At 41.3% G+C, this 24,255-nt stretch overlaps 1 protein-coding gene across 5 annotated transcripts in view; it reads right to left on the bottom strand.

Annotated features, from left to right (window-relative positions):
- UBE2H (ubiquitin conjugating enzyme E2 H) overlaps window positions 1-17,784 on the bottom strand; it is a 107,941-nt gene extending 90,157 nt beyond the window's left edge. The window contains exon 1 of one of the 5 annotated variants that reach the window (XM_077857326.1): window positions 17,272-17,774. In XM_077857326.1, coding sequence (XP_077713452.1) covers window positions 17,272-17,324 — 53 coding nt within the window. In that variant the 5' untranslated portion in view covers window positions 17,325-17,774. Of the gene's footprint in view, window positions 1-16,783; window positions 16,926-17,271 lie in introns of those variants that run through there. The other 4 variants (XM_077857324.1, XM_077857325.1, XM_077857328.1 and 1 more) reach the window with 4 other exon arrangements.
- Window positions 17,785-24,255: the final 6,471 nt, after the last annotated feature.

A 24,255-nucleotide genomic window follows, 5' to 3' on the forward strand; every position in this document is an offset into this window, starting at 1 on the left:
TCTTGATTGTTTCTTTTCTTTTAAAGGTCCACTGGGTACACAAACTTAAGAAAGCAAATGAAACAAACACAAAAGAACCAGTTCAACATCTGGCACAGAGTCATCAAGCCAGTAAGATGGCCCTAAGTGCCACACGACTGACTCAGCATCTACATGACATCCAGGTGTTAGTGTTATTTAAGGCCAAAGGTCTAAAAGTATACCACTGGAGTTACTAAACCAATAAACAGCTGGTTATAAACACTTCTAACTTATATACCACACAAAAGTCCACATGTCCTCATGAGTTGATACACAAATTCTGAACTGTCTTCTATAATCTCAAATAACGTATTACATTTTGCTACTACTCTGTTTACAACTAGAAAGATATTCACCATTAATACTCAATTTCTACCCTTCCTCCTCACTATTTTCAAGGAAGCTCCTGAGATACTTTAGCTTAATATTTTAGCCTAGAAACCAAGTAGACTTAGCCAAATTTTAATATCTATTATTTTCCAAAGGCTGCTTACCTAAAAGCCTCAACTATAAATATACTCTGTTCAGAAAAACAATGCATTGGAGCACCTAGGTGGCTCAGTCAGTTAAGTGTCTGACTCCTGGTTCAGTTCAGGTCATGATCTCGCAGTTCTGAGTGCAAAGTGCTTCAGATTCTCTCTCCCTCTCCACTCCCCACCACCATTCGTGCTCGCTCACTCACTAAAATTTTAAAAATCTTTAAAAAAAAAATGTTTTGTATATACTTTTATGACTTCCGTCATCAGTTAGTGTTATTCCTAGGGAGAAAGGAAAAACTGGCAGAAACATCCAAAATAAAAATACACCAAAAACTGCCAAAGTAAAAGGAGTTTTCTCATTTAAAAAAGTAAGCTTGGGGATCCCTGGGTGGCGCAGCGGTTAAGCGCCTGCCTTTGGCCCAGGACGCAATCCTGGAGACCCGGGATCGAATCCCACATCAGGCTCTCGGTGCATGGAGCCTGCTTCTCCCTCTGCCTATGTCTCTGCCTCTCTCTTTCTCTCTGTGACTATCATAAATAATAATAAAAAAAAAAATTAAAAAAAAAAGTAAGCTTGAATTGCTTAGGAAATTCTGAAGTAAAGAAAAAGTGAAGTTCTACATAGTTAATCTTCCCATAATAACTGAACTTCTGGTTAAAACTGACAACTACAATTATATTAAGATTTTCATCAAAACTACAAATAGAACTACTTTAAAGAAAAAAAAGAAAAAAGAAAAAAAGATATAAAAAATGGTGGAAAATGCATTCCTTTTAGAATAAAATGTTTCTATGGGCCAAAATAATGATCTTCTGCTTGAGTTAGCAGCTGATAAGAATATATTCTTCTCACTTATGAGTTAATTATGTAACTGGTTAATAACAAGAAACCATGCAGAATATAATAGCATTTTATCATTCCCCACCCTAAACTCTCATTTTGGTCTAAAACTGTTAAGATTATAGAATTCCTTGACTTATGAAGATTTTAACTAATACCACTGCAGCTCATTCTAAGTTTATCTTCATTTTCACATATAAATATTATAGATCTAAAAACAGCCAAATGTAGAAAGTTAAATCTGCCATGCAAATTGCTAAATAAACAAATCCAACAAATCTGTGTGCTCCCAGACCACATCCTCATATATTTACATCCTATTTTGTTTCCAAAAGGCCTACCAATTTATACTTCATTCAAAATCAAATGTAATTTTTGAACAGAAGGTAACAACTTAGATTAATGCACTAATTAATACATTACAATCAAAAGTCAAAAACAAGGACCAGGAAGATGGCAGCAAAGTAGGACCATAGGTTCATCTCAGTCCAAGAACATAATTAGATAACTATCAAATCATCCTAAATACCCCAGAAATCAACTTGAAGACTGACAAAACAAACTCCACAATTAAAGGAAGAGGCCACATCAAAGAAGGAATTTAAATAAAAAAATTTTAATGAATTAAACAAAACTTTAAAAAGCCAAAAACAAAGCAAAAAAAACACCCACACACCCACACCCATCAAAAACAGTAACTCCTCCCAGGAGCAGAACCTAATTTCTCTGAGCTCCTTGAATGTCAGCTACACTTAGTGACTATCTTCCAAAGAATAGAATACTGAAGGAAAAATAGTAACTTTATAGGAAAAACCTGGCAAGTATCACCTGTGATGTCATAAGGACCTAGGTATGTCTCTCACACACCCCATTAGTGATGAGAAGGGCATTTCACCTCTGTGGTATTCTTTCCAAAACTCCACAGTGAGTTTAACCAATTTTAATACCTTTACTATTACAAGGTCTAATCATAGAGGGGAAAAAAAAAAATCAGATAAACCGAAACTAAAGAATACTCCAAAAAAACACATGACCGGTCCTCCAAAACTGCCAGTGTTCTATAAAACAAGAAAACAAAATAAATAATAAATAAAATAAAATAAAACAAGAAAACACACAACTGTCACAGACTAGAGAATACTAAGTAGACATGACCACTACATGTAATATGGTATCCTGGATTCAATCCTGGAACCGAAAAGAACATTTACGGGAAAACTAGTGAAATTTGACTAAAGCCTGTAGTTTATAGTAACATACCAACCAACAATGGTTCTTGGTTTTGACCAATGTGTCACTGCAACATAAAATAACATAGAGGTAACTAGAACTGGGTGAGGTATGGGAGCTCTCTGTACTCTTTGCAACTTTTCTATAAATCCAAAATTAAAAGTTTATCTAAGAAAAGTAAAAAGCTATCAAACATTAAGGCAAAAACAGTAGGAAATGAGAAAGGCTGCTTACTTCCCGAGCTTGCTTTCATCTCAACGTTTAAAAAATTAAGCATCCAGGGGAACCTGGCTGGCTCAGTTGGTAGAGCATGCAACTCTTGATCTCCGGGTCATGACTTTGAGCCCCACACTGCATGTGATGTCTACTTAAAAAATAAAAAATTATGGGATCCCTGGGTGGCTCAGCAGTTTGGCACCGGCCTTTAGCCCAGGGAGCGGTCCTGGAGTCCAGGGATCAAGTCCCGCATCGGGCTCCTGGCAAGGAGCCTGCTTCTCCCTCTGCCTATGTCTCTGCCTCTCTATGTCTATCATGAATGAATAAATAAAATCTTTAAAAAAACAAATAGAAGAAATAAAATAAACTAAGCATCCAAAGTTTTTATACATGCTTAGCTATCTTGAGACCAATAACTAAAATTACTATACCATGGATCCAAACTGATCCATTATAGACACTCAAGAGTTTAAATATCAATAAAAATGTTGGCAATGGAGCACCTGGCTGGTTCAGTCCATAGAGAATGAGTCTCAGGGTCATGAGTTTGAGCTCCATGTTGGGTATAAAGATTACTTGTTAAAAAAAAAAAAAAAAGGTTAGCAACAAAATTTTCTACAAAATATATCTTCAAAATACCTAGAGAGTATTAAAAGACAGAAAAGTAAAATATCAAGTACTGAACTGCTTTAAACTCTCATGAGATCCTATCCTGGCTCTGGACATATCCTTTTACTCAACTGTATTCCCATTCCCTAAATTTACCTTTTAAAAAAATGATTTAGGTGGGCTGCCCCCAGGGCTTAGCGGTTTAGCACCACCTTCAGCCCAGGGTGTGATCCCAGAGACCCGGAATCGAGTCCCACACATCAGGCTCCCAGCATGGAGCCTGCTTCTCTCTCTCTGTATTTCTAATAAATAAAAAATATTTTTAAAAAAATGATTTAGGTGATCAAATACAAAATTCTGTAAGGAACAACATGCTGTCATTCTATGCTGATAAAAACTTCCATAAGTCAGACACTATTACAGGGCTTATTTTTTTTTAATTATTGACAGGTCACATACAATTCAGACACCTCAAAAAATTTAAATGCAATGCCATCTAATCTACTATTGTAAAAAGATACCAGAATGTTTATATTAAAACTTGCCTAATGTCATTTTTCATTCTCTAGGACTCTGACATTCATAAATAGGATTAACTAAGATATTTGGCTATACTATTTTAATTCTATTTGTCGTGTATGACTACTAAATAGTAAAACTGACTTTATAAGTCAGGAATGAAACACCAAAGAAACAAACAATCCAATCATGAAATGGGCAAAAGACATGAAGAGAAATCTCACAGAGGAAGACATAGACAGACATGGCCAACATGCACATGAGAAAATGCTCCGCATCACTTGCCATCAGGGAAATACAAATCAAAACCACAATGAGATACCACCTCACACCAGTGAGAATGGGGAAAATTAACAAGGCAGGAAACCACAAATGTTGGAGAGGATGCGGAGAAAAGGGAACCCTCTTGCACTGTTGGTGGGAATGTGAACTGGTGCAGCCACTCTGGAAAACTGTGTGGAGGTTCCTCAAGGAGTTAAAAATAGACCTGCCCTACGACACAGCAATTGCATTGCTGGGGATTTACCCCAAAGATACAGATGCAATGAAACGCCCGGACACCTGCACCCCGATGTTTCTAGCAGCAATGTCCACAATAGCCAAACTGTGGAAGGAGCCTCGGTGTCCATGGAAAGATGAATGGATAAAGAAGATGTGGTCTATGTATACAATGGAATATTACTCAGCTATTAGAAACGACAAATACCCACCATTTGCTTCAACGTGGATGGAACTGGAAGGTATTATGCTGAGTGAAGTAAGTCAATCGGAGAAGGACAAACATTGTATGGTCTCATTCATTTGGGGAATATAAATAATAGTGAAAGGGAATATAAGGGAAGGGAGAAGAAATGGGTAGGAAATATCAGAAAGGGAGACAGAACATAAAGACTCCTAACTCTGTGAAACGAACTAGGGGTGATGGAAGGGGAGGAGGGCGGGGGGTGAGGGTGAATGGGTGACAGGCACTGAGAGGGGCACTTGACGGGATGAGCACTGGGTGTTATTCTGTATGTTGGTAAATTGAACACCAATAAAAAATGAATTTATTATTAAAAATAATAAGTCAGGAATGAAAAATAGGCTCCTTAATTCAACTTTGGCTTCTATTTTTGATATCTATAATAAAAACAAAGTTACCAGAATTTACTCTCCTAATCTGAAACAGTACAGCCAAGAATTAGTATCTCTCAAACCATTAAAGCCACAAAAGATATTGACTAGAAATAATACAATTATTAATCTCAACTCAAAGAGCCCTTATATTCAGAAAGCAACCATTGCTTTGTAATACTATTATTTGCATTCTAGATTTTCTCCAAGTAAAAAAAATGCTAAAATCTTTCTAAGTGTAATATCTACTAAAATTTAAATTTAGGGGACACCTGGGTGGCTCAGCAGTTGGGCGTCTGCCTTCGGCTCGGGCCGTGATCCCAGGGTCCTTGGATCGAGTCCCACATCGGGCTCCCTGCATGGAGCCTGCTTCTCCCTCTGCCTGTATCTCTGCCTCTCTCTGTGTCTCTCATAAATAAATAAATAAAATCTTTAAAAAACTAAATAAAATTTAACTTTAAATAATAAAGTGTCATCAGAACTTGATTAGAGCTGACAAAATACTGTAGGAATGACATTTAAGAAATAAAACAGCCAGAATTGACAGGCTAAAATCCTTGTTTTATCCAATTCATTCAAATGAATAAAAGCCCCAATTTAAAAGCATACAAATCATACACTAATTTCTGATTCTATAAAAAACAGAATTTCTAATTCTATTACCCTTTAAGCAAATGGAAAGATAAGACATGTATCTGTGTCAATTAAGATAATCCAGTTCAAAAGCTTGTGCACATAACCAGGTCACCTCCCAAAAATGGACATACGCACAAGTTAACATGGTATTTCATTAGTCATTCTTTGAATTATAAAATGCAAATGGGCAAGAACTTAATCCTGGGAATAAGTTCCCACGGGGGTGGGGGACTGCTCCCATTTACCCTGCCAGAGAGCACAGAAGAATGCTGGGCGATAAAGATCTCTAGACTTCCTACCTTGAGGACTTATTAAAAGAAAATAGAGTCAACAGTTTCTGAATCTCAGAAACACTGACCAGATTATATAAACTAGCTTAGAAACACCAACTTCTTCAGAGGCAAGGAGAGATCAGGACCTTCAAAAGTATAAGAACACAAAATTCAGGTGCCAAGTTCCATTGTGTATGACTTCACTAAACAGAGTTAAAGCAAATCTAAGGCATAGCCTATTTTTACATTCAGAGGACACAGCAAAGTTGTAAACTACAATGTATTTTTAGCTTAAGTTCTAGTTTGATAAATAATTGCCGAATTGCACAAAATGAACTAGGTCAAGTATACTCTGATTTCCAAACTCCTAGAAAAAAGGACCTGGCTTCACTACTACTTCTGGTTAAGCTTGTGTAAGATAACTAAAGGATCTAGAAATAGCTTTTCTTCAAAGGTTTATTTCTGTACTTTCCTGTGTGTTTAACTTTTGTTCAAAAAAAAAAAACCTTTTGTTCAATTTTTAGAAATTAGTCAAAGTGTAAATGAGAAACACCAACAGAAAAAGAAAAACAGACATACAAATGGAAATATATGGAATAAAATTATAGTCTTGATGAGCTACCAATAGTCTTCTTGATTTATCATGGTTTATAAGCTATAAAACTTTTATTTTTTTTTTAATTTTTATTTATTTATTTATGATAGTCACATACAGAGAGAGAGAGAGAGGCAGAGACACAGGCAGAGGGAGAAGCAGGCTCCATGCACCAGGAGCCCGACGTGGGATTCGATCCCGGGTCTCCAGGATCGTGCCCTGGGCCAAAGGCAGGCGCCAAACCGCTGCGCCACCCAGGGATCCCTGTAAGCTATAAAACTTTTAGCCAAATCTCAAAGGAAATGCCACACTAATTACTCAAGGATAGAAAGAATCTGGTACCTAACTATCCTAATTCAAGAGCCTATAGAAAGACAAGACAGAAGCAAATAAGTGTTCTCAAATATATAAATGGTTCAATACAGGTATACTCAAATATATGTCATTTGATCATCAAAGACAGCATTCAAGACCTGCCTTTATTAACTGCCAGGAGAAATGCGCAGCAACCCAGACAATCAGACTAAAGAACACACTCAGAGGTCTATTTCCTCTCTTTCTTCCACCCATAAAACAAATCTGACTTAAAAGTATTTTGTTTTTGTTTTTGTTTCTAATCTCTAAGGATACAAATGAATAGAGGGGCAAGAAACAGTTTTTTTTCCCTTTACTCATTGTGAAGATGGTAGCTGTAGTGAACTGAATGAATTGATAAAATTAACAGAAGTTAATAATGTCAACTGCTGCTGCCAAGATCGGTGATTTCTGTTATCAAACGTATCATGTTCTACATTTTAATGTACTTTGAATATGTGAATGTGAATATAATGTGTAATAAGGCCCCCAAATCTCCAAGATCTACATCATGGAATGATTTCATTATAAAAGCCTTAGTTTAAATTAGTGGCCTGACCAGATATTAATTCACAGCTGTGGGACCATATATAAAGGCCATATAAAAGTGACTGTTAATGATAAAAAAGTAAATCTTTTCTTTCCTTTGGAGTGAAACAAAAAGGGTTATGTAGTTTCAGGCTGTGCTGCCAAGCAGACTTACTAATTTATACACAGATTTACATAAATAGAGACCCCTGGGTGGCGCAGCGGTTTGGTGCCTGCCTTTGGCCCAGGGTGCGATTCTGGAGACCCAGGATCGAGTCCCACATCGGGCTCCCGGTGCATGGAGCCTACTTTTCCCTCTGCCTATGTCTCTGCCTCTCTCTCTCTCTCTCTCTCTGTGACTATCATAAATAAATAAAAATTTTTTAAAAATTTTAAAAAAAGATTTACATAAATAGACTAGCAAAAGGGTACTAAACATTCAGTAGTCTGTAAGGTCATAAAGCAATATAACCAACTATATTATTATACCTAGTGATCTCTTACCAACACAATTCTAACTGAATCAGCTTTTTTTTTTTTTAATTTTTATTTATTTATGATAGTCACACAGAGAGAGAGAGAGGCAGAGACACAGCAGAGGGAGAAGCAGGCTCCATGCACCGGGAGCCCGACGTGGGATTCGATCCCGGGTCTCCAGGATCGCGCCCTGGGCCAAAGGCAGGCGCCAAACTGCTGTGCCACCCAGGGATCCCCTGAATCAGCTTTCTACAGGTAACCACAATGGAAAAGTTTACCCAAAATTTTTTTTAACCCAAATTTTTATTTTAAATTAATCAACCTTCCTGAAACTATGCAACATAAAGTCATCTGATTGAAAAACAATATTCAGATAACCAAAGTTATACTGGCACCATTTGGACAAAACAAATTTATTTTCACTAAGCTGGGTAGTAACCCAATTGCTTCTGAGGTAACACGAACCAGGTACACTCTGGATCTATTTATATTACCTCAACTAAGATTTTATAATCCAAGAAACCTTGAAAAGTGTACATGATATATTAAAAAAAACATGATACGTGGAAAAAGAAGTATTTTGCCTAATGCTAAAAAGAAAACTGTAATTTACAACATTAATAACAATTTCAGGGATCCCTGGGTGGCGCAGCGGTTTGGCGCCTGCCTTTGGCCCAGGGCGTGATCCTGAAGACCCGGGATTGAATCCCACATCGGGCTCCCAGTGCATGGAGCCTGCTTCTCCCTCTGCCTGTGTCTCTGCCTATCTCTCTCTCTGTGACTATCATAAGTAAATAAATAAAAATTAAAAAAAAAAAAAAAAACAATTTCACATGTAGAGAATCTCTCTTACTTTTATACATAATGCCTCCCTAAAAGTTAGAAACCAAGAAGTTGAACTAAAGATGTAAGATTCCATTCCCAATCAACTAAGCAATATTCTAAGTCCTAAATATGGTCCCTCCAAGTGCTACAGCCCAGGTACCTGTTCTGTGCCTAGCGACAGCCATGTCTGTCTTCCAGAAGATGACAAAGTCCAGCCAAGCCTCTCCCCTTCACAGGAGATGGGGACTCCTACTCCTCCCTGACTTCTCTGCAGGGCCAGGCCGAAAGATCAACAGCACCTGTACAAACCTCCTACTTTACACCCTAGATGGGCTAAAAAGCAGGAGAAGGCAAAAAAGACCCCTCATCCGCATATAGCTGCCCTGTAAGGCTTTCCACCACCTGCCTCTTAAAGGATTTGAGTTCTGCCAGGCAGAGCAGACTGCACAAGCACCAGCCTGCAAAAAACCAGACACCCTTTGCAAGCATCTGGTGAGGTATAAAGAAGAAAATACAATAGTACCTAAGCATAAAAACATAACAGTTCTGCTAAGACACCATGCCTCCCACCCTACCAGAAAATCACTAATGTAACAACAGTCTCTCAAAAAGTACACACTGATTTTTCTGTGTGTTCAAAAGGTTTCTATATTGCACTACTGGCAATGTGAAAGTAACACACTCTAATAAACCTGCTCAGAGCACCGTCCCTGTGTCTGAGGACTGAATCAAGTCTCTCCACCAAATAAAGTGTCATCAACTGCAACCTCCAACAGGTAGAAAGGCAGTTATCTTTTTTCGTTAGCCAACTTAAAAGTTTCAGCTGCCAGTAATACTAATTGTCAAAGCAATATGCATGTAAACATCTACATATAAATTCAAATGACTGTCGTTTATAAGAATGTAATAATAGAAAAAAAAATGTAATAATAGCTACTGCAAAGCAATATCTATTTTTTTTCTTTATGTCAATGTCTATCAACCTATCAAATAACTTACATCAAATGCCAAAAAGTTAAAAGGCAAAAACAAAACAAAAAATCCTATTTTGTTAAAAATTAACTTTAAAAAAACATTCCAGGAAAACATATTAAGGAAATATATAATCTGTTTCCGGTTCTGCCACTAAGTTGCCATTTTGGTTCTTGAATTTAGTCCATATGAAAACTGAAGATACTATTCAGACCTCAACAGAAGTCCTACACCTCAGTATTTTTATTTTTATTTTTTTTAAAGATTTATTTATTTATTTATGATAGAGAGAGGCAGAGACACAGGAGGAGGGAGAAGCAGGCCCCATGCCGGGAGCCCGACGTGGGACTCGATCCCGGGACTCCAGGATCGCACCCTGGGCCAAAGCAGGCGCTAAACCGCTGAGCCACCCAGGGATCCCGACCTCAGTATTTTTAAACTGCTATATATGTAATTGGAGGTGCTAAATAAAACTAATATAAAAAAAAAATTCTCATCAATACTTTACAAAAAGAAAGGGTACATTCAATAAAAAAGTGTGTTTATCTTTTCAGAAAAGTATAGTCTTCCAAACAAATGCAAAAATAAGTTATTTGTGACCATAGTTCCTGAAGTACCAGGTCAAAGGGCTGGCCACAAAACAAAAATATTCCACATGAAAATTCAATTCACTAATTCTGAATGGAGGAGAGGGAAAAACAGTTACAAAACTAGCTTCGACAGAGTCAGAATCACATTATTGAATGGGATTCCTTTAAAATACAAAACAGAAGCCACAGTTTAATGTCACAATTTAACTGTGTGAAATAGTCAAATTAAATTCAAGCTACCTGTTAAAAAGCAAAGTTTATACCTACCCCATGATTCAACTATTCCATTCCTATATATTTACCCAAGAGAAAAAATATCCATAGCAGCTTTGTGATAGTTCCAAACGAGAAATAACCCAAACACTCATAAAGAGGTAAATGTATAAACAATTTGTGGTATAGCTATACAATGACATACTACTCAGCAGTAAAAAGAACATGGTGATCTCAAAACATGATAAAAGAATTCATATAAAAGTACATACTATATGGTTACATAAAACTCCAAAAAATGCAAAATAATCTATAGTGACAGAAATTAGATCAATGGTTGACTGTGTTAATATTTCTTGGGTGGTATTTTGTCAAAACTTATCTAATTTATCACTTTAAATATAGTAATGCCAATTATATGTCAATAAAAAACAAAAGGAAAAAAAATTTCAGATACCAAAACTAATTCTATAGCTCTTGCCAGTCAGATCTAATCACAAATGTAATATATTTAATCTACCAACTCACAGTAGGCACTTTGAGAAGTACAAAAGTGTCCTTAAGGATCACCATTCTCTCTCTCTCTCTCAAACACACAAAGTTTAAAACAAAGAGATCAGAACTCATTTGTCATCACTATGACAGGTTGATTGCTTCACTGCTGAAATTGCACCAACTAAAACCCAACAGAACAAAATGAGAGCACACTGAGCGTGGGGCCTCAAGATTTTTAATTAAATATTTTAATTCAAATGGTTACTTTCTTTGATCTAGAAGAAAATAGAAAAAATAATTTTAATGCAAATGGTTTTCTTTGATCTAATAGAAAACAGAAATAATCCAAAAATACAAGAAAAGCCTTATGCACAAGATGTTAATTTCAATCTTATCACAGAAAAATGGCAAAGAATTAAATCAATGGCACAGGACTGGAATGGCATATTACATGACCTCTTCATTATGTTTCATACTTTTAATCATGGGGGAAAAGAAGCCACAAGAAGTAGTAAGCAAAAATAAGGCGCATACAGTAGTATAATCAACAGGTTGAAAATAATATATGGGGAGAGGGGAGCAGAGATGACTGGTAAGAAAAAAATAGTATAGGGTCAATATTTGAGGATAACGGTTCTTAAAGTGTAATCCTTGAACCAACAGCATCAATATCATCTGGGAACTTGTTAGAAATGCAAGTTCTCTAGACCCACTGAATCAGACAACTCCAGGGCTGGAACCCCCCCGCAACTGGTTAATTTAACAAACCCTCCAGGTAATTAAGATCACACTCAAGTTTGGGAACCACTGTTTAAAGGACAGAATTATGGGTGACTGTTTTCTTTCCCTTTTTGTAACCTATACTTCCCTCAATATCTTACTACTTGCATAATCCAATTAAGTTTTTTCATTAAAGTATTTTAATGTATACTGTGGATCAGTAGTAGTAGTAAAGAAGCTATTATACCATAAGCACCTTTACAAGCCTGAATTGCATGCCAAAAGATGCAATGACTCTTAGAATCATCAGATCTGTTAAGAGTGACAAGATACTGGGATCCCTGGGTGGCGCAGCAGTTTAGCGCCTGCCTTTGGCCCAGGGCGTGATCCTGGAGACCCAGGATCGAATCCCACGTCAGGCTCCCGGTGCATGGAGCCTGCTTCTCCCTCTGCCTGTGTCTCAGCCTCTCTCTCTCTGTGTGACTATCATAAAAAAAAAAAAAAAAAAAAAAAATTAAGAGTGACAAGATACTAAATTTCATATATATCTGTGTGTATATACACACACACATATATCCATGTGTTCACACACATATTAAACACAGGTCAAGGTGCTAGGGAAATTGTACAGCACTGGGAAACTAACAAATCCAGGTTCTTTTTAACACATGCACACAAACAGGGTTAAGGGACTTTTATGGCTCACATTTGCAAAAGATTTTTTTCCTCCTAAAAGAGGAATTTTTAGGTTTGTGTGTAATTTACTAGAACTGCACTGCAGGACTCCGATGTTCTGAAGCTGTGAATGCTTACTCATGTAGGTCCCTGCTTAACAAAAATAAGTACCAGTGTGTTATATTTGTCACCAAAATCTAGGCAGAGAAGACAAATTCAGAACACTGGAAGTTGCCAAAGCTTCAACTTCTAGCTTGAAGACCATTAAACTGTTCCACCTTCCACCTCTTCATCTCACAAAAACAGAGGCCACAGGAAATAAAGGCAAAACAGAGGTTCTCTCAACTGATACTGGAGCTAGTTAAAAGATTACAGAATTGCCTACACTTTGAGCACAAATTAAAGAGTAACAAAGACTACGGATTTAGGGATAGAATAACTACTGATTAACAACAAAATACCAAAGTGATGTGAAAGACAAACAGCTAAGCATTTTAATGTTTTTGTTTCCATTTTTAACATCTTTAAAATACCAGAAATACATATCCTTATACATCCCACAGCATAAAATTCATTTTAACCTTTCTACTCCTTGAAAAGTCAATTCTAAAAGTAAATACAAGTTATTCAAAATGCTGATACATAAAGTGTTGACCTACTATAAACAGCTTCTACTTTGATTTTTTTTTTTAATTGTTTAACCGGTTACATAAGCATCATGACCACCCACACTGAATTTTTCCCTACTAAACCCCCAGCACCTAGCACCAAGCCTGGCATAAAGAGGGTGCTCAAATGTTTAGGGGGATGAACTTGTTATCGAAAGCTTCTGCAACTCTAAAGCAGACACCCCGATTCTGTAGGATTTCACTAATGCTGTTAATGACTTTAGTAAAAGTCACTGCCCCTTTCTAGCATTCTTCAAGCTTTTGCAGGGAAAACTGACATTTCTACCATACTTTTGAATCCCTGCGTGAGTCACATAAGTACATTTAAAGTGGCAGCATATCCTATTTTAAGTTACAGCAACTCCCTTTGAAAAAGGGAATCTTTGAAAACTTAGTATTATAAAGTAAGTTCCAAAATCTCACCAATAACAAATACAGTGTATGCCAAGTCTCCATTATTATCAGGTTCATTTTTCTGATTTAACTTTGAATATTTATTTCTTGTAGCCTAAAAGATCATGTTTTGGTCTTTTTACCCCTTGATAATATACTTGATCCTGTAACACTACTCACAAGGCCTCCCCAGCCCCTACTTCTTTTGTATATAAACACACTCTGGTCACACACTCCATCAGCTGTTTGGTAGCTCCACCCCTCCTCCTTTTCCGGGTAGTAACAGAGCAGCCAATGAGCTGTGAGGAGCTGTGCCTGAGGCCTTTTGCCTGCATACGCTTTTCCAAAACAAGCAGCTCCAGCCTTCAGCAGGGGCCACTGGTTCACAGATAAAAGGATCACCAGGCTGTGCAACAGGGTGAGACGAGTAACCCCCACCAACTAGGAAACCCGTGTAATCTGAGCTGTTTGTTCCTCCACCAGGGAGAACTTAAACCGATATTCCTTTAGGGCAAATCACGCTTTAAGGTCACCAGAGTCCCAGTTCTCAGACAATCTAAATAATCAGAGATGGAAACCTCAACGCTTGCCAGCCTGGGAACAGCACAGTATATGACCAATCTACCTGACTTTGCAAACAAATGGCCACACTATCCACGACCATTCCACAGGATTTGGGCTGTTAAGTTTTTTGACTAGGACACATTCTTACAGGGCCCAAAAGTCAGTACATCAGTCTCTAGGCTCCTGGAGAGGTTTGCACAACCCTCAGCAAAGGATCAGAACAGAAACAATGAATGAGTCAGAGTTTCAGAACATAATCGCCCAGCAGATTATTAAGTGCATCGGTGCAAAACACTCACTCCCTGCATAACTTGAGAGTCAGCTCTCCTCCTACCAACCCGTCACAAAAGAAATATCACCGACTCCAAACAACAACCAGAGACAGTGTCTCTGAAAGAACCTAGAGAGCTGGTGGAAAGCAGTGGCCAATTAGTTACACATCCCCTTCTCTCCCTACCCCCACACTGCTACTTTCCTACTATATAGGTTCCCTGCCAAGCTATAAATCGTGGTGGCATAATTACACTCAGGAGACATCCAAAAATGGGCTGAAACAGGAGATTGCAATGAAACCAGCTATCGGCCTCCAAACCAAAGAAATCATCAAGGGGCACTGAGGGGGCAAAAAGCAAGTACATTCCTTCAGACCATCTCTACTTCCTCTCTACCATCTTTCATTTTCAACCCCCGGCCCTTTCACACAATTGTACTAATTTTAATAATGGGCTGGAAAAATTTTCCTTAAATCTTTTGCTAAGTATACCCTGCTCAAAAATTATTGGCTCCATTTGGGCCTACTAACATTAATTCAGCAGAGAAAAGAGGCCACAAAATCTCTCATCCCCAGAACACACATGCACACACAAAAGGAAATGCAAAAATTTTAACTTCCAAACTATGCTAGACCAGAAAATAACAAATACGAAACAAAGATAACCTCTGGCTTTTAAGTCCCGAGTCTGTTGTCCTCCTATCTCAGAGATCTATGATTTTAAAGCGCCTCTGCTTTCTTTTGTCAGAAAGGAGGAAGGTGGGGAAAGAACAGAAGGCCAATGCATCTTTGCCTTTCTTCATCTTCTACTAAAAATAAGCTATGAAATAAGCCACTTAGGGGAAGAAAAAAGAGAAAGACACCCTGCTGTTCTTTGTCTGTTTTCCTCTCCCTCTCAACCCCCCACACTCCGACTCCTAAATGCGGTAATCATTCTAGATGCCACAACTACTAAATGAACAAAAGGCACTGTATGGAAAAGGCATCAGGTCAAGTTAGGCCTCACCCTTTATCCTCAATCTTCTAAAAATATAGATGTATATAATTTGAGACTCTGACATTGATCAGAAACAGCTGGAATTCTCTCTCCACCTCCATCCCAATTAAACATTAGGTAGAAATTTGCATTAGGTGTGACAGTAACTCTCAATTCAGGATAAAAATAACTCAGATTCTGCCACCATGTCATTTCCTAGTTTCTAAACAAAAATAAAACCCAAAACTGCTTTGTGTAAAATGCACACACAGCCACAGTTACAAGTTTTCCTGCAACCATATGAAAAGCCAGCGTTACTGGGATCATTCACACATTTACAAAACTCAATCACAGTCACAAACAGCTCATAAAGAGTCAATTTCACTTGTGCCTAGACACATATTTGGAACACATATTATTTGCTCCTCTCTGTAATCTCCTCTCCCATCTCCCCAAAATTGTAAACTTCAAACCCTAAAACTTAGAAGTCTATCTAATGTTCCTAATTTCTAGCTAAGTTTTCCTGAGTGAAGAGAAAAACACCTTATTCCTGAAAAGATGAAAAAAAAATTTTTTTCTTGCCCAGGCAACTTCCCTCCCATCCCCCACTTCCAATCCAAATACAAAAACTACTTTTTTAAAACTTCAGAGAATTCCATAACTGAGTTGACAATAATCATCAATCTCTGAAAAGAGGGAAAACGTCCAATCAAAGACAGTAAGAAAAGGAAGAAAGAAGGAATTCACCTGAAGAATCTAGCCAAACAACTTGAGTTATATAAACAAAACCCTGCAACGGGGGAAATGGTGGGGGGATGGGGGTGAGGGAGAAAGAGAAGCAGGAGACAGGACTTTTTAACTGCGTTTCACACACCACCACTCCCCATCCCCGGTTCCCCTTCTCCCCAGGGATTAGTTGTTCAGAACACTGGGCTCATTTCCTCTCTCTCTCTCTCCCCTCACCCCCCCCCAACCCTCTAAATTACCCCTCAAAAATTGTCTCGATTTGTCACAGGAACCCTCGCGAATTTCTCTAGCTGGTCATGAAATAATCAGTCTGGACTCCAACCAAAACCACTGCCTGAAGGGCCCTTATCAGTTACAGCTTTCCCACTGCTACCTCCAGAGTACATAAAGTTGGGGTGAGGGAGGAAAATAAAGGGTGTCACTTGGTAAAATCAGGGCAGTTATTCCACAAGAACCTTACCCTCATAGAGGGAGTTTGCTCGAGTGGCTAATACAGGGGCTATTTTGTCAAGGAGATCCTCTTTCTCACCCTCCCCCAGCTGTCATAACCACAATATGGAGGGTGGCTTGCTGGAGGGCCTGGGGGTCCTCATCACATCCAACTATGGGTGGGACAGGCTTTGTCAGTGAAAAGAAAAACGGTGAGGTTCTTCGAGGGACCAGAAAGCTTAACCGGGGTCCCTGATTTAAAACACTCAGCTCTTTATTACAACAGGGGGCACTGAGCAGACTACTCTTCCTAATATAGAAAGGAATTAGGGATAAAGGAGGTCACTTGAGTTACCCCAGTTCAAGAAGCATAGGAGGGAACAGAGGCATCTCAAGAAAGGAAGAAAGGCTTCACTCTCGGGGATTTCTATCACGAGTCCCTAAATCCAGAGCGAGCAAACAGGAGAGACCCCGAGGTGGGCACGGTGGTCAAGAGAGGTGGATGGTCCTGCAAAAAAAAAAAAAAAAAAAAAAGGCCGTCTCGGGAACCCAAATGTCGTGGAGGAAAGTCACGGGCAAGGGGGGTGCAGAAGAGCAAGGAACAACGCACATTTCGGGGTGCTGCAGATAAAGGGGGAGCTGAAAAGGCTCCTGGCTCCTGGCTCCTGGGAGGTGCCAAGGAGCCGCCGTAGGCACGGGGGTGGGGGGGAGGGAGGAGAGGAAGGGAGCCTCGGACAGTGGCCTGGAGTGCCCCAAGGCCCCTGCTTGGGTTTCAGGGGGTGCCCGGGGCATCCCCACACCGCCCCCCCTTGACAGCCCGAATCCCCCCTCCACGAAGGATACAGCTTGACCACGTCCGTGTCCATCCGCCTCTTGCCCGGACTGGGGGATGACATGGTGTCGCCGCTGCCTCCCCGTCGCCTGCGCCGCCGCCGCCTCTCTCCTTTCCTCGGCCCGTCTATCACGGGCCCCGGGCCCCGGCTCCTCGGTGGAGGTGGCAACACCCCCGCGGTCCTGTCGGGTCCCGTCAGCCGCCGCCGCCGCCGCCGCCGCCCCCCGCACGGGGGAACACCGGGCACTGTCCGGCCGGGTGGGGGTGGGGACCCCGCGGCGCCCGGCTCGGGCTGCCCCTCTCCGGCTGTGGGTTCCTCCGCGGCCCGGCCCCGGCGCTACTCTGCGCCGCGCGTCGCTCCCTGCTGCCTGCTCTAGCTCGCTCGCCTGCTCGCCTGCTCGCCCGCTCACCCTCTCGCCGGCTCCCTAGCAGCCTCCACGACAAGCGGACGACTCCTGCTCAGTCGGCCTCTCTACCCCAGCCTCGCTCTGGGCGCCGTGACGTCACCTCTGTGACGTCATCGGCGGGGCGGGCCCGGCTGGCGAAAGGGGTGGGGCGCCGCCGCCGCGGCGTGGACTCTCCCGGGTGGTTCTGGGAGATGTAGTTCTTCTTTCTCTTGCCCTCCCAGCCCAGTGCCCCCTCCCCCAACTACCCCACCCCCACATTTAATCGCTCAACTGCCAGTGTCGTTATCATCATCATAAATGATAATAGTAAAGAATGGCAATATTATTACATTTGTGTGTTTTAGGGTAGTGAACCTCCTTCTCATATACACTGTTAGAAAGGCTGTTTATTTGATTTGAGGTGGCAATTACTAGGATAGGCACCAAAATCTGGAAATTCCCACACTAGCAGGTCCCCTGCACCCTGCTCCCTCCTTGGATGGAAGGAATCTGTTTGCAGCGATTGTAGACTACAGCGAGGCTTCCTCAGAACTTGCAAACCAGGGTTCATTACCCTCCTTGTAGAGAGGGCCACAATTTCAAGGATTAACCTTGAGGCAGCTAGTTGGCAAGACCGGAAATAATTTGGTACTAGCGTCCTTACCCCACAGAGTATGAGGTAATTTCACAAAGTGAATGACTGGTAGACGCAGAAACACCCCAAGTATGCTGTAGTTCGAAGGACAAAGATTGTTCTGCCTTCCACACTCCTGTACCAACCCTGTATATTCCATCATTCGTTCATAAATAGTTATTGAGCACCTACTGTGTGTGAATCACTCCACTGGGCATGAGGATATCATGGTGAACTAAGAAAGACTTTAAATTTACACAGCCTTCCCAATATGGTCTGCAGATCTAGAGCATCAGCCTCACCTGGGAACTTGTTAGAAATGCAAGCTAGAGCTTCACCTCAGACCTACTGCATTAGAATTTGCAGTTTAACAAGGTCCCCAGGTGGTTCCTATGTGCAGTGAAGTTTGAGAGTCACTGTTCTACAAAGCACTCCATAAGAAGTGGTATGGGACCCACCAGTCAACAAGGCAAAAGGGGCAGAAAAGAGTGATCTAGGCATCTCCTGAGGTTTATATCACATTTTTTGCTGCCATTGACTCTATTTTCAAAATTTTTATCTATTCTCTTGTTCCTATGAGTATACTTGTACTTTGTCAGACCACGTGCTGTGAGATGGGTCCCCTTCTACAACCTCCCATAGACACAAACATACACGCACACACACACGTAGGGCAGCAGCAATCAACTAATGTTGAGCATTCTTCATTCCTATCATCCCATTCTTCCAAAGGACTAGTAATTTGTGTATGTGATTAATATACATAACATAAATTTTGCCACTTCAGCCATTTTAAGGTGCACAATTCAGTGTATTAAATACATTCACCAATGTTCTACAACCATCACTACTCTCCATTTCCAGAACTTCATCATCCCAAGCAGAAACGCCATACCATTAGACAAGAATTCCTCATTCATTCTCTGCTCCCTGCCTCCACCCCATCCCACCAAGTCTCTGATAACCTCTACTTCACTTTCTGAAAAAGACAGGCTATTTTAACTGCTTCTAAAAGGGGTACGTTGGTCTTTCCTACTGCACATAGCAATTCCATCAGAAGGAGGACCTGTCTGAGATTTCTGACCCCCTTTATGTGACCAGTTTGTTAAAGGGAAATAAAGATGGAGCAGAAAATTGTTCCCGACTGTCTCCTCTAGGCTCTCCAGGCTCCTGTTGCTACTACCTCCCCTCCCAACATTGCTCCTCCCTCTCCTTCACCTGAGTAGCCCCCACTCATGTGCTGAGAGTGGTTGTCAACCTTTGGTGTACTTCAGAATCACCTGGGGAGCTCGTTAGGCTCTCAAATGTCCAGGCCCCACTACTGGGGATTTTGATTCAGAAGGTCCGGGGTGAGGCTTGGACGTCCGTGTCTTTTTTTTTTTTTTTTAATTTTTTAAATTTATTTATGATAGTCACAGAGAGAGAGAGAGGCAGAGACACAGGCAGAGGGAGAAGCAGGCTCCATGCACCGGGAGCCCGATGTGGGATTCGATTCCGGGTCTCCAGGATCGCGCCCTGGGCCAAAGGCAGGCGCCAAACCGCTGCGCCACCCAGGGATCCCGGACGTCCGTGTCTTTAACAAGTTCCCCAGATGATTCTGATGCAGGCCAAAGTTTGAGAACCATTGTTTGAAGATTCCATCAGTGCTATCAAAACACTTGCCTAACCCCTCCAGTGAGTCCCATGCTTCTATAATATCCTATGCAAATAAGGACGCTTCCTCCCCACCTGAGAATGAGGTGGCAGGCTCAGGGGACCCAAAGTTATTGTTTCCAGAGCAGAGAGAACAGGTCAAGGATGGGACTCTTGAGAAAGAAGGGCATGGGGTGGATCTAGAAATTAGCCCTGGTGGGCTTTAATTTTTACGGATGCTATCCTGCTGTGATCTAAGAGTTCAACAAAAATTTAATCAGAGAGGTGTTTAGAGAAACTTGTTCCAGATAAGACTGGAGAAGGTGGGGCTGCTCTACCTAGAAATGCAATGGAGATTAAGCCCTCTGAGAAGTCACTGAAAAGCAATCGCCTAGAGAAGAGTTATTGTAGAGTAAGTATCTTAGCTCTGGGTTACTCAGGACAAACCTGCCCTTCTCCAGCCCTTAATTATGCCTCAGTTAATTGCATATATCCTCCTGGAGCCTTGGTGTTCTCATCTGTAAAATGTGGTCCATAATGTCCTACCCACTTGAGTGGGTTGACGGGATAAATGGAAAGGACGAATGTGAAAGCCCCTTGTAAACTATAAATTGCTTTTCATAAAGGAAACATGAAGTGTTGATTATAAGATGCAATATATTATTGGTGGTGGTATTATTGTATTATTAATCTCCACTTGCTGCACTCCTTATGCATTCTCTGTCATTCAAGGAGAAATGCATTCAGGTGGTTTCTTTGTGTTTTTTTTGTTTTGTTTTGTTTTTTAAAGATGTCAAGTGTCAATTATTTCTCTTTGTGGTAAAGTATGTTCTCACCTTTTAATGACATACCTTTTGTCTCTGGGCATTTTGCCATTTGCTCCTTCATAAACCCATTTCCTCTATTCTGACTTCATCCTCTTTCCTCCATGACAACCTTCCCCTCATCTTTCCAGAGATTTGGAGGACTCCTAAACCTACCCCTGACCAGGTAGGTTCAAAAGGGTGGCTCTAAAATGGTGCCAAATGGCAGACTTTGTTGGACTTATTTTTGGCTTCGAGAACCTGGAACTCCTCTTGAACAAAGTAAGTTTGTGCTCACCTTTTATTGTTGTTTGCACTTGCCTTTTTATCCAGTGTTTTGGCCATTCAGTATGTCAATAATTTAAGACAACACTGGGGCCTGGGAATGTCTGTTTATATGTGTGCACACAGATGGCAATGTGCTGGAATGAGTCGTGTTTTTCCTTATCAGGTACAACCAGGGTGCCGCAAGGGAACAGCTGTCCACCCTGACTCACTACTGTTGCAATCTGGGAAGTGTATTTGGGCCTGTTTATCTCTCCCCAGGGCAGGGCCAAGCTTGACCAAGGAGCCTCCGATCTCAGGAGCTCAAAGGCAAACAAGTTTGGAGAGAATATAATGCTTGGAGAAAGACATCATTTGATGGAGTGAGTGGAATACCCTGGCCCAAAAAGCCCAAAAGCTACTCTGTCTCTCTCTCTCTGAAGTTACCTGTTAACACAAGAGCTCTAAAGTCAAAGTGAATTTATCACCGTCCCCACCAGATGTGAAAATCCCTCAGATAAGGCTTCCTGATTCCATTTGACCATTTCTATAGGGAAATAGGTGCGTTTTGAGCTGGCACTCTCAGCGTCTGAGATCACAGATCCAGACCCCTCTAGGAGGCAAAATATCAGTAGTTTCCTTGCTGCTGTGGAAATAAAAGCTTAAAAATCACTTCAGGGGGGGCCTGGCTGGCTTATTCTCTTAATCTCAGGATCGTGGGTTCAAGCCCCGTACTGGGTGTAGACATTACTTAGAAATGCAGTCATTCCAAGCCATCTCCATGTAACCCTGTTACAATGTGTCCCCACAGACGCAGTCAGGGGGAGCTCAGGAACACGCAGGTCAGACAGCAGCGAGGATAGGAAGATTTCATCTCCTGCGCTATCATCACCATGGTTTGTTTTACTTGCTACCTGTGGCAACAGGCTCCTTGGACAAACAGCTATCCCCCTAAAGCGGCGTGATTCAGAGAGAACGTGGAACTTAGAGACAGACAACCCCTTCCAGCCCCAGGTCTGCTGCCTATTACTGATATCATCTGGGCAAGTAACCTAACCTTTCTGCTTCGGTTTACTCCTCTGTAAAATGGGGTGATAGTACCAGCACTACCCTTGCCTAGATCAAATAGAATAGATGCTGCATATCACCAACCCCATCCCCACCCACACCCCATACACATACACCAACACACACACACCCTGATGCCCAGGCTCAAGGAGGGAGAAAGATTGGAAATTATTTACTCGTCCATCTGGAGTGAGCTCACCTGGGCCAGCTACCAGCTATAGCCTCCTGTGCTTTTGCTGCTTCCTTCCCTCCCTGATCTGGAAATGCTGGAGGCTCCAGACTCGGCCCTCGGGTCTCTGTTCTTCTTTAGCTACATTTCATCCCTGGATGACTTCATCCAGTCTCCACTTCAATTGCCATGAGTACTCTGACTCCCCCATGCACATTTCTGGTTACAGCCTTGCCCAGATACAGACTGTATGTTGCCTCTTTGATGTCTCCTCGTGTCCCAAAATACACTTCTGGCACCATCCCCACCTCTTTCTCCTATAGTTTTCCCCAGGCAGTAAATGGCAGCTATGATATTGAAATATAAGAAACTGCTGTTTTTATTTTTTTAAGATTTTATTTATTTGTTCATGAGACACAGAGAGAGAGAGAGAGGCAGAGGGAGAAGCAGGCTCCATGCAGGGAGCCCGACGTGGGACTCGATCCCGGGTCTCCAGGATCATGCCCCAGGCTGAAAGCGGTGCTAAACCACGGAACCACCTGGGCGCCCCTAAAAACTGCTGTTTTTAAAGTTAAGGACAATCAAATATTGGCCACTTCATTTGGTTCAGCCTAATACATCCTGCCAGTTGCTCACGGCAGAGTTGGAGCTACTATTCCTGATCTCTCTTTCTCTAACACTCTTCATCCAAACTATTAGCACATCTATGAAATATATCCAGAATCGTTTTCTTATCATCTCCACCGAGCCATCATCATTACTACAAACATTTCCCAACTGACCTCCTCTCTTCAACTCCCAAATTCATTCATATAGAAGCCCAGTGATCCTTTTAAACCATAAATCAGATGTCTCCTCACTGTTCAGAGACCTCCCATTTCACTCTATGTCAAAGCCGAAGCCATAGCAGGCTTCCCAGGCTTTACAGAAGCTGCCCCTCCCCTTTTCCCTCACTTGTGTCTAGCCACAATGGCCTTCTTGCTGTCCCTCAAATATACAAGCATGCTCCTACCCCAGGGCCTTTGCATTTGCCACTCTTCTAATCTAAACACATGGCTGAAACACTGAAAAGGCAACAAAATATTAGCTTAAAGCAGTCCCTTGTGAGCTCACAACGTTCTTCCGTTTTTTTGTTTTTTTTTAAGTTTTTATTTATTTGAGAAAGAGAGAGAGAAAAAAATGGGTGGCAAGGAGGGGCAGAGGGAGAAGGAGCAGCAGACTCCTTGCTGAGCAGGGATCCCTATACGAGGCTCGATCCCAGGACCCCAGGATCATGATTTGAGCCTAAGGCAGATGCTTGACTGACTGAGCCACCCAGACACCCCACAAAGTTAGCTCTTCCTAATGGTCTCTGAAGAGTGGCAGGAAACCTACTCTGTGCCAGGCACTGTGCCAAGATATGTTACTTACAACCTAACCACCTGGCAGGACTGATGCTATTTGCCTATTTTACAGATAAAAAACCTCAGGCTCAAGGAAGTTAAGTAATTTGCCTGATGTCACATAGCCAGTAAATGGCAGCATCAGAATTCAAATCCAGGTCCTCAACTTCAAAGCCCATGCTATTTACAGTCTGCTGTGCCACCCTGTTTGTTAATTCAAATAAAAATGTAATTTGTTGACATCGATGAACTCATTACTTTGAAGGCCCAACCCAAATTCCACCTCCTTTGTAATGAGGAAGACTTCCAGGTCATTCTACACCAAATTAATGTTCTTCTGAAAGATAAAAATTTCCAGTGTTCCCCATTTCAGCAGCTGGCACTACCATTCAGCCCATTGCTGACTGTCGTTAGAGTCTCCCTTGACTGTCTGTTCTTCACCTCTCAGAGGAATGAGTCCATCAGCAAACTCCATGAGGGCTGACTTCAAAGCATCTGTAAAACCCAACCCCTTCTCCCTGTATCCATCACCTCATCTGAGGTACCACCTTCTCTGCAATCAATCCATCTATTGGCCACTCTTACCCCCCATGACCCTCAGCCTCATGTCACTACCTATTCTCTACCCAGGAGCCAGACAGATGGTTGTTTTCTGTT

The sequence above is a fragment of the Canis aureus genome, chromosome 18 (genome assembly GCF_053574225.1).
Source record: "Canis aureus isolate CA01 chromosome 18, VMU_Caureus_v.1.0, whole genome shotgun sequence".
Classification (NCBI taxonomy): domain Eukaryota; kingdom Metazoa; phylum Chordata; class Mammalia; order Carnivora; family Canidae; genus Canis; species Canis aureus.